General features: G+C 37.4%; 2 protein-coding genes across 3 annotated transcripts; both read right to left on the minus strand.

Moving 5' to 3' along the window:
* Positions 1-1,977: 1,977 nt before the first annotated feature.
* LOC147299426 (Calcium-dependent lipid-binding (CaLB domain) family protein) lies at positions 1,978-4,090 on the minus strand. Its single transcript, XM_086249102.1, has 2 exons — positions 3,838-4,090; positions 1,978-3,535 (listed from the first exon to the last, which is right to left on the minus strand). Exon 2 carries the CDS (start codon positions 3,473-3,475, stop codon positions 2,117-2,119), a length of 1,359 nt encoding a protein of 452 aa, XP_086105228.1. The 5' UTR covers positions 3,476-3,535; positions 3,838-4,090; the 3' UTR covers positions 1,978-2,116.
* A 1,143-nt stretch (positions 4,091-5,233) lies between these two features.
* LOC147299427 (RING/U-box superfamily protein) lies at positions 5,234-12,962 on the minus strand. Of its 2 annotated transcripts, XM_086228998.1 has the most exons (5): positions 12,585-12,962; positions 12,245-12,393; positions 11,997-12,127; positions 6,312-6,416; positions 5,234-5,874 (listed from the first exon to the last, which is right to left on the minus strand). In XM_086228998.1, exons 3-5 carry the CDS (start codon positions 12,119-12,121, stop codon positions 5,448-5,450), a joined length of 657 nt encoding a protein of 218 aa, XP_086085124.1. In that variant the 5' UTR covers positions 12,122-12,127; positions 12,245-12,393; positions 12,585-12,962; the 3' UTR covers positions 5,234-5,447. The 2 variants fall into 2 exon arrangements, with proteins under 2 accessions (XP_086085124.1, XP_086085123.1); XM_086228997.1 differs by lacking the exon at positions 12,245-12,393.
* Between the last annotated feature and the right edge of the window lie 615 nt (positions 12,963-13,577).

Here is a 13,577-nt window from a genome sequence, read left to right on the forward strand (position 1 = left end):
TAAACTCTCCTCTAGTACACCTCATCCTTATAATGGAAAATGCTTGGCTCCATCCTCGAATGGAGGAACTCCTTCATTCCCATTGGCACAATTTATTTCATTTTTTACTTTTTCATTATATGTATGAATTATTTTTTTTGACAATAAAAATATGCATGAATTAATTTTTTGTTTAAAATCTTGCAATGTCATACCTCATCTTTCCAATTCGTCGCAATGTCATACCTCTGTCAGTATAACCATTAATAAATTCGTTAAGTGCTGACGTGGCAAAGGTTAATTTTAGTTCAGTACCTCAAGTTTATTTAGAATTTCAATTTCATACCTCTTGTTTAAAATCTTGCAATGTAATACCTTATTTTTTTCCAATTTGTTGCAATGTCATACCTTTGTTAATATGACTGTTAAGGAATCCGTTAAATGCTTACGTGACTTTTACATGTCCCACTATTTTTATGATGTGGCACTTACGTGTCAACTGAAGAATGAGTTCCCACAAAAAAACCTGCTAAATCAATTCTAACCGGATGCCATATGGTCTAACAATTATTTTAAATTACTAAATTTTTTAATTTTCAGATTTTTAATTATTTTTATGCCACGTGGCATGATTTTTAATTTTTTTATTTATTTAGAATGATAAAAGGAAAAAAAGACATGGGTTTGTGAGATGGGGACGAAGGAGTTGGCCAAGCATTGTTCACATACAATTAAGTAACCCAAAAAATTGTTACTTTAAATGATAAAAAAATGGCTAAAGTTCAATTTAGACACTAAACTATGGGGGGTATTTCAACTGCATCCATTATCTACAAAATTATTCAAAAACATACCCCATCTAAAATCTAAATTGAAAAAATGAATTTTTCTTCCTCTTTTCCTTTTTTACCCCTCTCCACCTCCCACTCTCTCTCTCTTCCCTCTCTTCAGCCAACCCTCCCAACCCCACCCCTCCCGACCCCACCCCCACCACAACCCTCCAGACCTCCCCTTCCACTTACCCGAGTCTTTCTCTCTCTTTTCTCTCATTTTTCTTCTTCTTCCCAGTGTCTCCCTTCTCTCTCTTGTGACTTCGCACAGTCCATCCATAACCAGGCCAACTCCGACCAAGCCTAGCTAGCGCAGCACTACCAGCCACTAGCCTGCAGCTCCTCTCTCTCTCCCTGACCATCCCTCTCTTCCCTCTCCTCTCCCACACGACTCCCTCCCTATGCGCACCTTAGCCCAGCCAAGGCCGGCCATTTTCCAGCGGCCCAAGGCCACCGGAGGGTCCCCCTGGTGTCCGCCATCCCCCCACGAGCTAGGTTGTGGTGGGGGTAGGGTGGGGTCGAGAAGGGGTGGGTTGGGAAGGTTGGCTGGAGAGAGGGAAGAGAGAGAGTGTGGGAGGTGGAGAGGGATAAAAAAGGAAAAGAGAAAGAAAAATTCATTTTTTTCAATTTAGATTTTAGATGGGGTATGTGTTTGAATGATTTTGTAGATAATGGATGCAGTTGAAATACCTCCTATAATTGAGTGCCTAAATTGAACTTTAGCCTAAAAAAATTGTCACTTTAAGCCGAAAAGGTGCTCTACAAGTTTTTATTAGTTTGGGAGCTAAAAATGTCAAGTGTGGTACGTCTAACCCAACTTTGCTTGTTTACTTTTTTATTCTTGTTTAACATATTGATTTCAATCAATTTAATGTTATTAATTTGTAAGACAGCATATTATGCAGTTTTATTACTCTACAATATTACTAATTGCACCTACAGTCTTTCTTGTTCTGTTTATTGTAGCATTTAATTTGTAAGACCAAATGAAATGTCCTGAAGACAAAGCAGAAGCTACAGAACACAAATGAAAATCACATTGCCATGGCTCTTAACAGAGATTAACATGTGGTTGGTGTAAAGGTGTAGTTAAAAGCAACAACTACATCAGAATTTGAAGCAACTATTCATATCAGCAAGGGAAAACCAGTTATGCAAGACTAAAAAGGAAGCCAAATATCTCATAGTCATAAATGTAATGCAATTGCCCGCCTATGAAAATAACAAAGTTCCAATAAATTAAACTGATCAGTGTCCTGCAAATTAAATTTATACGGTCAAATATTGCAGCATTGATCAATTAGCAATCAGAAGAAGGCCCTGCTACCATAAAACACCCTTGATCCATCCTTCTTTTTATCAAGTTCTAAATTGTTGTTATGGTTTGAAATCACTTCACTGCGGTCTTCACATTCTGCTTTATCAAGATCCATTGGGAGCTTCATCTTTGCTAAGGACTCGGTAAATTGTTGCATGCTTCTCATGTACATGTCCACTATTTGTTGCTGCATTGCAGACTGCTCAGCCTCCATGTTGATATTCCCAAGTGGAGCAGAAAACACCTGACCAAATTGACCAGAACCAACCTTCTGTTCCTTCTTGCACTCCCCTTCCTTGCCCGAGAAATTCGACTCCTTGTCATCTCTAGTTTCTCTTCCCTTTCTTGAGGTTGGAGTGTCTGGACAAGTAGCAGAACCTTGATTAGCTGCTCCTGTGGCGACAGATGTGATAAGAGAATTCGATGATTCCCCAGCCACGCGATTCTTTTTCTCAATTGAATCAACCGAGTTTCGATCATCACTCAAGCTTGTTGTGATAGAACTCAAGAAGCCAGAGTTTTGGATGCTCCCATTAGGAGAAACAGGTTCACCCTGAATGCCCTCGGATGAACTTACAGTCATTTCACAGTCATCAGCAGGCTGAGGAGATGCACCCAGATGAAGAAACGAGGCAATTAGTCCTTCAGAACCAGGCCTCCAAGCACAGCCATGCCTTGCCAAGTCAAAGTACTCAGTGACCATTTGCTGATTCTCCCTCACCACATTGATATCTGGGAATTCGATCCTCGAATACTCAACTGGGTCTAACATCACTTGTGCTATTTTTCGATCGAGCAATACAACTTCTGAAGTTATGGATGAGTTAGCAGACGATTGGGATAAGGAACTGGTGGAGGGTTTAACAGGCAAGGATGTGTTGAGAGAAAGAGTCAATTTGACAGTTCCAGCTGGGGAATGAAAGAGATCAGTGGAAGACAGACTAAAATCTTGAGTCACTTTTGCTTTGCCAATTACTTGTGAAATTGGGACCAAAGTGAATCCCAAAAGCTGGTCTTCCAAGTAGTTCCTGGCCCTGCTGAGCATCCAAATCTCACATTTCAGAACAGCATCAACTTGAGTGATTTTTATCCTCAAGTTTTCGTTAAATTCCGGGTTCTTGCCACCTCCATTGATGATTCTAGTTGAGAGGGTCTCATCTGGATTGTAAGTAAGGGAAAATTTTGCATAAACATCTTGGTTTTCATAGATGCATATGTTGTGAATGTTCCTAGCATGGTGAACATAGATTTCAAGAATCCCAGAAAAGTCGGCATCGCCATTTTCATCGCTGATTGTGTTTGAATTCAGGTTGTACCTGAACCCAGTAGTCTGATTGAATGACTCCATTGGAATATAGCCTCCCTTTGATATTCTAATAGTTTCTGTTTCTGTTTGGTAGCAAGAAAGCTAGAAGAATGGTACAACAGAAGAGAAACAGAGTTGATAGAAATTATAATAGATGTTGAATTGATTAAGTGACCAAAAAGTTGGCTTTCATGCTTAAAACGTAGGTTTCTGAAGCAATGTCAGAATTTTAATGCATTGAGAGAGAGAGAGAGAGAGAGAGAGAGAGAGAGAGGGAGATGTCTCAGACAGCAGATTTTGGGGTTCTTAAAGAAGTTTTACAGGATCAATCTACACATTCAAGCAAAGCATTTTTACGAAAGAAAGGTTGTGCCAATTAAGCCTTGGGAGAGAGAGAGACTTACAGTACTGCAATTGTGGAGCTTGCTTTGTCATTTGTGGTGGGTATGGTAGTAGGTGGGAGTGAAGAGAAGAAAGGAAACTAATCAAAGAAAAAATTGATGATGTTATGGTTGTTTTTTAATCACTCATTTCTCATGCACTTTCTTTTGGGGGTGGGTGAAGGATAGTGATTTTTGGAGGGGTTGCTTTGCTTGACAATTGACATTACAGCTTCCACTTCTAATGCCTAACTCGCTCCACTGAGTGAATTTAGTGGAGGCCCTACTTGGCCCATCTTCATTATCAATCTATCCACCTTTCTCACGAGATGCTCTCCAATGTTATAAAAAATCAGTTTTTTTTATACTTTATCCGCTTTTTAACTGGATAAAACTAACTTGAAAAAACCAAAATACCTGGGTTAAATACAAAAATGGTCCACGAACTTTACAGTGAATCTTAATTTGGTCCACTAACTATAAAAAGTGTCAATTTGGTCCACGAACTTTTCAAGTTGTACCAAAGCAGTACAAATGATAACTTTCATTGAAAAATTTAACGAAAACTGGTCATGTGTACAACAAGTGACCACATTTTCAAAGGCATTTTAGTCCGTTCATCACATTTTCATGTTATCAATTTCGTTAATTTTTTGATGAAAATTAACATTTGTACTAGTTTGATATAACTTGGAAAGTTCGTGAACCAAATTGACACTTTTTATAGTTAGTGGACCAAATTGAGATTCACTGTAAAGTTCGTGGACCATTTTTGTATTTAACCCAAAATACTTTCATTTTTAAAACAAATTTAGACAAAATGAGTCCCATTATTCATGTCATGAATTAACAATGGCAAAGACTTCAGTTTTTTTTTTTTTTTTCCCTAAAATTTATTCATAATATCTTTCTTGAAGCAGAAATCTGTAATTTTTATTTTTAAACAAAAGTTCGATTTCTTCCGAAAAGCCGTCTCTGCCTACTACTCTTCTACACCTTTCTTGTTAAACAATTTAGAATGCAAAACAATCAGAATCAAATCTTGCCTTGAAAGAGACCAATTAACTACCAGCTGACTAAAAAATGAAGCAATTAAACTAAGAATCTGATTTTAAGTATGCAATAGAAACCCATTGTTCATGTCATGAATTAACAAGGGCAAAGTCTTCAGTTTTTTTTATTTTTCCCTAAAATTTATTCATAATATCTTTCTTGAAGCAGAAATCTGTAATTTTTATTTTTAAACCAAAGTTCGATTTCTTCTGAAAAGCCGTCTCTGCCTACTACTCTACTACACCTTTCTTGTCAAACAACTTAGAATGCAAAACAGTCGGAATCAAAACTTGCCTTGAAAGAGACCAATTAACTACCAGCTGACTAAAAATTGAAAGCAATTAAACTAAGAATCTGATTTTAAGGATGCAATAGATCAGTCAGTCATTATTTCACAGCGTCCTCTCTTTTTTTTTTTTTTTTTCTTTTTTTCTTTTTTTTCATTAAATGGTTACATTATTTCACAAGGTTGAAGGGAAATACAGTCTCAACCCAAAAAAAAAAAAAAAAGGTCAGTATTTACAGAAGAAGGGGGTGGGGTGTTGTAAATATGGGCATATGATGGAGTTGCGGAATGAGAATTACTTCCGGCCCAACCTTGCCAAATGCTGCTGATGTTTTGCTGCAGCAGCCTTATCAGCAGCTTCACGTTTAAGTGCCCGCTTTGCACGCCTCCCAGTTTTATCAATTGCAGCCTCTTTGTTCCTGGGTTCACGAGATGAACTAGCACCTGAGTCCTGGATATTTGATCTGTGAACAGGCCTTGCTTCTTGACGCCCAGCACTCACGTATCCATTATCTCCCCATCTTCGATTACCAATGCGGATACTCGATGAACTACTGAAGTAAGCTTCATCCAGATCATCCTCTTCATCCTCTTCATCCTCGTACGGATAATAATCCTCAATATCATCATACACATCTTCACGTTCCTCCACAATCAAAGGCTCAAACCATCTGGCTCTAAGAAGTAGGCACACACTTTCCTCAAACATGTAATCATGTATGCTGTCAAACCATGAAAATGACAAGTGTTATTAAGATGACAACACATTCTTTTTTTCCTTTAGGCATGTCAGAACTGATTATTCACAAATAGTATGTCCTAGAAAGAATTATGAGATTACACATCCAGTGTCAACCAAGTTGAAGATATACCCTCCAAATTTTGCATTGACGCAGCCTGTGGCGGCCGCTTCAGACTACTCATAACCACTTTTCCTTAAATAACTATTAGTTTCAATCAAAATTTCTTTTGCTAAAGTACACTCTTCTTTTCTTTTTACCTTCTAGTTTTTGACAAGTATGCAAGCACTACCTTCACAGGGCTCTAAGATATCTGTCAAAAAACTCTTCTTGCAAAAAATGTACAAGGCACTACTCTCTCACCATGTTTCTCCCTTTCTAAATATTTATATAAAGAGAAACAAGAGGACTTGAAATACCTGCCATCAAGCGAACGATGGACATTCAGGAACTCAAATGGATGTTTGCACTGAGGGCAGGTTGGTTTTTGGCTGTATGTCACCCAACGAAGAATGCAAGTTGCACTGCACAGAACAAAAATGCTAAACCATGAATACCACAGCCAAGTGCCATTGCTTAAAAAATTTAAAAGTAAAAGTGTCTGTCATGCTTTCATCCTATTTTCATTTTTATGTGACCAGCATCGTATACTAATTGCTTCGCTTTATGTATCCTCGTTAAATTAGAGAAGAATGCTTCACGAAGCTTAAACCACAGCCATCATTCAATTTCTTGGAACTCCACAGGTCCAAAAGGATCCGTGCAGTGCTAAACTTCTAGTGTTATGAGTTTGCAACAGTCAACAGGGAGTACAAGGTCACATCAAACAACTCCATGTGTACAAGAGGTACTAATCAGGTTCCTTAGCATGGAATAGACATATACTACCTCTTTTATAAATTATACCAAAAAATTACAAAATATACAAATAAACCCACTCAGTTTCAGACTAAAAGAAACATTATATGTTGGTAGCTTCTGTCTTTTTACACATTAAACCACTACTTGTTTTGGATGTCCACCACCTAGGTCTTTTCACCTTGCCCATGTGTACAAGAGGTACTAATCAGTTTCCTTGCCATGTCATAGCACAGAAGTGCCCCAGGCAAGCACCTTTAACAACATTTCTTCTTTATGGTCAATACAATTGTAAGTTAGAATCTCAGATACCTCACACATCAACAATGACATGTAGGGTTGCCACTAAAAGAGCTCCACGCCTACATGATTGATGTATATCTTTATGTAAGTGTGTGCATTTTATCTGAAAGATGCCTTGCAAACAACTAAAATAAATTTCATATATTTTCTTCATTTTATATTCACCTCCTTCTAACAAATAAAGAGTAAAAACTAATACATTTGTATTATAGGAAATTGATATGGCTATTGGTGCTAATACAAACAAAGTGATGCAGCAGTCCACTAAAATAACCACTCAAACAGAGGAGACTAAGAGACCCTAAAAAACAAACACAGTATACCCAAGAAACAAGCAAACCACATTATATCCAAACGAAACAATAGAGCCTAAGAGATCGCTGCTTCAAAATCAATGTCCAGGAAGAGAAAGGACAATCTTTGAATTCAAAAATAAATTATTTTCATAGCATATCTTGTAAGTAGTCAATAAGGGTGGAGATGATCATTGATGCAGGAGCATCTCCTAGGGTTCCAAGACTTATTATTATTTTTTATTAGCTTTTTAATTTTTATTTCCTAGCTGGATTTAGAGTCTAGTTTCCTTATTTCATTAGGTCTTTTAAGGTAATTTTACTTTATGTTTTCCTAGTTAGTTTAGGTTTATGCTTTTCCTAGTTATCTTAGGTTTATGTTTTCCCTACATAAGCTTAAGGCTTAGGTTGTAATAGACAGGTTTTGGCATAATATTATTCAGAGATTTCTGATGTGAGAGCTTCTTTTGGGTTCCTAAACCCTAGAACTCATCTATCTACGTTCCAACTTTGATTCTATAGCTTTATTCTCTCTCTTTTCTACTGTTATTGCTGGATTTTCCTTTCTACTGTGGTTTTTGCCCTATTACTATAGCTGGACAGCAGCCCTATGCTTCTGTCTTACATCAATTGGTATCAGAGCAAACCCTGGTTGCAAACCCTAGTTCTACACCATGGCTGGACGTGGTAGAAGCCGGGGACAAGGAAACCAAGCTCTACAAACAAAGATGGCAGAGATGTGGCGTATGATCGAAGATCTGTCAAGAGCAATGGAAACGCTCCGACGACAGGAACATGCGAAAGCCCATATGGAGATTCCGGAAGGCGGACGCAACCCCTTGGACATACCGGAAGGTAGTCTTGAGGATGAATGTTTTGTGGAATAAGTGGTGAGTTATGATTATCCAGGTTCCGCTTATGATGGCGTTGATCTGAGAATCGTGGTTCTCATGAGTCGGATAGCCCTTTTGAAGAAACTTTGGATGACTTGGAAGATGATAGTTCTCTAAATTTAGATCTTCCTCCAGGATTTGATAGTTGAGTAGAAGATGATTGTGAAGCTTGTTAAGTTATTTGTTTGGGGCTTGAGAAAACTTTTGACAAAGAATCTGGTGAGAGTAAAGAAAATGTTGGGTCTGAAATTTTTTTGAAGGAAGGGAACCAATATAAATTTGAAAATAAGGTGGTACAGGAAATTCTTGAAGACATCATAGGCGATGAGCCCACAATCCTGAAGTCCCAAGACTCTATAGGAAATAATGCTTCTGAATATGTTGATTTCATTGGAGTTGATGCAATGAACTTCAAGATTGCCAAGAACCTGATCGATTTTGTAAATCAAATGAAAATTGATGTGAAGAAATTATGGGATGCGAGATTGATCATGGACAATAAAGCTAACTGTTCAAGAAGGATCAAATATTCCAAATATCTCTTTGTTTGGAAAGGAAGAAATCAATTTCAAGACTATAAGTTCAAGAAGAGTTTATCTGGATTATTTGCAGAAGTTGTGAAGACTTACTCGCCGGAGTCGAGTTTTTCCCAACCCGGTGCAGTTGATGCAGGAGCATCTCCTAGGGTTCCAAGACTTATTATTTTTTTTAGTAGCTTTTTAATTTTTATTTCCTAGCTGGATTTAGAGTCTAGTTTCCTTATTTCATTAGGTCTTTAAGGTAATTTTACTTTATGTTTTCCTAGTTAGCTAAGGTTTATTGTTTTTCTAGTCAATTGAGGAAATTGTTTTCCTATATAAGCTTAAGGCTTAGGTTGTAATAGACAGTTTTTTTTTTTGGCATGATATTATTCAGAGATTTCTGATGTGAGAGTTTCTTTTGGGTTCCTAACCCTAGAACTCATTTATCTACGTTCCAACTTTGATTATATAGCTTTATTCTCTTCTCTTCCTATTGTTTGTTGCTGGAAGTATTCTCTATAGTGGTTTTTTGTCCTAAAACTACAGCTGGACAGCAGTCTTTGCTCCTGTCCTACATCAATTGAGTAGAGAAAAAGTTGGATTCAAGGAAAAGGATCAATACAAATTAGAAGATAAGATGGTACAGGAAATTCTTGAAGATATTGTTGAAGATCCCATAACTTTGATGTCACAAGGCCTTACAGAAGATATTACTTTTGAATATGTTGATTTTATTGGAGTTGATGCGATGAACTTCAAGATTGCAAAGAACCTGATTGATTTTGTAAATCAGATGAACATTAATGTGAAGAAATTATGCGCTGCAAGATTGATCATGGACAATAAAGCTAACTGTTCAAGAAGGATTAAATATTCCAAATATCTCTTTGTTTGGAAAGGAAGAAATCAATTTCAAGACTATAAGTTCAAGAAGAGTTTATCTGGGTTATCTGCAGAAGTTGTGAAGACTTACTCGCCGGAGTCGAGTTCTTTCCAACCCGGTGGAGTTGATGCAAGAGCATCTCCTAGGGTTCCAAGACTTATTATTATTTTTTAGTAGCTTTTTAATTTTTATTTCCTAGCTGGATTTAGAGTCTAGTTTCCTTATTTCATTAGGTCTTTTAAGGTAATTTTACTTTATGTTTTCCTAGTTAGTTTAGGTTTATGCTTTTCCTAGTTATCTTAGGTTTATGTTTTCCCTATATAAGCTTAAGGCTTAGGTTGTAATAGACAGTTTTTGGCATAATATTATTCAGAGATTTCTGATGTGAGAGCTTCTTTTGGGTTCCTAAACCCTAGAACTCATCTATCTACGTTCCAACTTTGATTCTATAGCTTTATTCTCTCTCTTTTCTACTGTTATTGCTGGATTTTCCTTTCTACTGTGGTTTTTGCCCTATTACTATAGCTGGACAGCAGCCCTATGCTTCTGTCTTACATCAATCATCAACTAAACCAAAAAACATACTTTCACAAAAAAATTACCTGAGGTCTCAAGGCACTAAGACCATCTGTCTATGGAAAGGAAGTATTTTCAATCAAATAAATGAAAGAAGAAAGCTCATCACCTCAACATCTCTCAGATTTCTTTGGAAATTAAAATTCCACCCCGATAAACAAGGAAATATGGCGAACATGCAAGTATGGATGCATTATTAGACAGGGAAATCCTATACAGCCAGGGAAAAGTTATACAGAATGGGGATTCCCCATCTAGATATCCTTCCAGAAACGAATCCTTTCCCCATCTCCCAAAACCAAAGAAAAATAAAATGAAAACACAGAAAGTGCAAAATATTAATTGTTATTTCTCCAAAACCAAAACATAGAAACTCCTTGCTGCTTATGTAGATGCGGCCATTTTAGAACACCAAAGCATCCCAAACTTATCCCAATAAGAGCACCATTATTTTGGGTATTTCCCACAACTTGCACGGCTTTTCTTGTGGAAGGCACAAAAGCTTTCGGGGCAGGAAAGAAGGCACGGGTGTTATGGAATTGGGAGGGTGTTGGCTATATTTTGGGTGGTGTGGTTGGAAAGAAATAGAAGAACCTCTAAAGACTTTTAAACGGAAGGGATGGAGGTTTTATGGGATAAAGTAAGGTTCTGGACATCTCTTTGGGCTTTGGTTTCTTCTGATTTTTGGGATATTCCATTCTTTTCTATATTTGCGGATTGGAAAGCTGTTCTCATCTACATTTTATGAACATTGTCGTCTGGTAGTTAGATTTTTATTGCATTAGCTGTTATTTACATTGTGGACACCTTGTCCACAAAGATTGCATTTGTTTTGCTATTAATAGAATTTTGTTTCTCATAAAAATAATATATTCACCTACACCAAGCTGAACGCGAGATAACAATTCATTCAAAGATATCCTCTTGAATGCACCAAAATTAGACTAACTTACAACTTTTGTAACACTAGGTTTTTTCTTGAAATAAGTACCAACCCTCATCACATTACCAAACCACTTGAGACTGACTTGTTGTATAAAATGTTTATTCTAATCACTAAACAGCTGTGAAATGTCGGAAACCTGATCAACCCAGCCGTACCCCAGACGAAAACAAACAGATAAGTGGGTCTTTGCAAAGCTAAATCAAAGGAGCAAGGAGTTTCTATGTTTTAGTTTTTTGAAGGGAAAGAGAAGGGGATGGTGTTGGGGATATGTGCTATGATGGCCATTTTGTGGGTAATTTGGTTGGAGAGAAATAAAAGGATTTTTGATGATGCGCGGGAGGAAGAGGTGCATATTCTGTGGGAGAGAGTTTGATTTTGGGCTTCTTCATGGGCATCAGTTACTCCAATTTTTAGGGATTTTTCAATTTCTGTAAACTTGTCTAATTGGGGGGCTGTTGTGTATTAGGGAGACTTTCTCCTAACTTTTGTATGTTTGGTTTTTTATCAGCCTAGCGCTTTTTATCTAGGAAAGTGTAGGTTAGTGGACATCTTGTTCACTGCATTGTGTGTTGTATTGTTTTTTTTCTTTCTTTTAATGAAAGTCTGTTTCTTATCAAAAAAGAATAAAGAAAGCAAAGAACAATAACCACAAACGTTCAACAAAGCCAAACCCAAATGACTAAATGACTAAAGCATTATTACAGATGCACCCAAGAGTTTCACAAAAGGAAACATTCACCTCCAACAGCATAAATCACAAGACCAAAGCAGCAGATCTATACTTTGAAAGGAAAAGCAAAGTGTAAATAGAAAGATAAAGGTAAGACAAACCAGTAGGCATGCTCGCAACCTTTTACAAGAGCAGTTTCTTGAAGCACAATCTCATCCAAACATATTGCACACACCCCACCATGATTCCCACATCCCTTTTCACCATTGTCTGCTTTGCTCTGCATTTCCTCCTGAAAAAATTCAGAACCCAAAATTAACAAATTTAACAAACACAATAAATTCCAAACAAACACAGAACGCCAATGAAACCAAACACTTTGCATAGGAGCCCGGAATTATGCACTAACCTTCTAATATTACTCAAATAATCAATTTAGAGAAAACTGGAGAAAAAATTGCGACGATACGTTTTTGGGTTGTTTGGTTGCTGAGAAACGCGTAGAAAAGTAAAACAAGCAACTCAAGTTTATAGTATTGGATTTTGATTTCTTGCGACCTGGGATATCAAATGGAGGATTTGACAAGGTCAAAATTGTAAAATTGGGTATCCAAGAAAATGCAGGAAATCATAAAGAAATTAACCCCCAAGAAATTTTCTTTGACCTCAGTTTCTAGGTGGGTTACAAAATTAAATAAATAAATCAAAGAAATCAACTGGACCTGGTCCGATAGAAGAAGAAGAAGTACCTGGTGTTGCTGGGAGGATAAATTGCTAAGATCGCTGAGTAGCTGATCATGACCGTCCATGTTGATGACTGAAGTCATGATGAAAAGATTTGATAAATGTTTTGTTCTAGTGATCTAACTTAAATCATATACTGACTGAAGAATCAAACCGAGTTTATATTCATATAATATTTATTATATATATATATATAATTATATAGATGCTGGAGAATTATTCTGATTCTTCTATGCTACATAATAGTACAGGGAAAGGTTGGGAGAGAGAAAGAAAGGGAGTCCCTCTTTTGGGGATGAAAACCTAAAGAGGAGAGGGAGAGATTGTGGTAATAAATAATTTCAATGTTCCGGTGTTTTGGGACTGTGCTAAGGTGGTGACAAAGTGTATGACGATGAGATGTGAATCATGTAAGATTGTGTTAATTGTATACGTTTGTCTTTCGTCAAGACCAAAAAAGAAAATCTCTAGCAAAAAAAAAATAATAATAATAATAATAATAAGTTTCAGTAATATTCTCATAATATTCTTTAATCCCTTTCTAGGAGAGGACCGTCCACTCTTTCTTAACTTAGACCCAAAAAAAAAAGACTTCAATCTTATTCTTTGTACCTAGATAGCCCAAGATATTCGGGCCTTAGACCCAAAAAGCACTAATGGGCCACAAAGGGAGATGCGGGCCTTAAACCAACCCCAATGTGGGTTGCAGTTCAAGTTGACCACCTCTCATTTTTTTGTCTCCTTTTTCCTATTTTGCCCCTACATTTAAAAAAAAAAACTCATTTTTCCAATTTGGCCGGCCACCCATCCCCACCACCGGCGCAACCCCACCCCTCCCCATCTTCGGTGCGACCCCACCCCCCGATCTCCCTTATCTCTCTCTCTCTTCCGTCTCTCTGCCTCCCTCCCTCTTTCTTCTCTCTCTCTGCCTTCCTCCCTCACCGAACCACCATGGGTGACTAGCATGACCCCATAGACCTCCAGATCGGGGGTCGCGC

This window comes from Dryas octopetala, chromosome 1 (assembly GCF_963921425.1).
Source record: "Dryas octopetala chromosome 1, drDryOcto1.1, whole genome shotgun sequence".
Taxonomy (NCBI): Eukaryota; Viridiplantae; Streptophyta; class Magnoliopsida; order Rosales; family Rosaceae; genus Dryas; species Dryas octopetala.

Excerpts from the sequence above, each read along its gene's own strand:
- LOC147299426 (XM_086249102.1), bottom strand. The coding sequence starts at position 3,475 with ATGGAGTCATTCAATCAGACTACTGGGTTCAGGTACAACCTGAATTCA.
- LOC147299427 (XM_086228997.1), bottom strand. The coding sequence starts at position 12,662 with ATGACTTCAGTCATCAACATGGACGGTCATGATCAGCTACTCAGCGAT. Across the intron at positions 12,128-12,584 it reads TATCCTCCCAGCAACACCAG|GAGGAAATGCAGAGCAAAGC; the intron begins GTACTTCTTCTT and ends GAATTTTTTCAG. Across the intron at positions 5,875-6,311 it reads CATCGTTCGCTTGATGGCAG|CATACATGATTACATGTTTG; the intron begins GTATTTCAAGTC and ends ATGGTTTGACAG.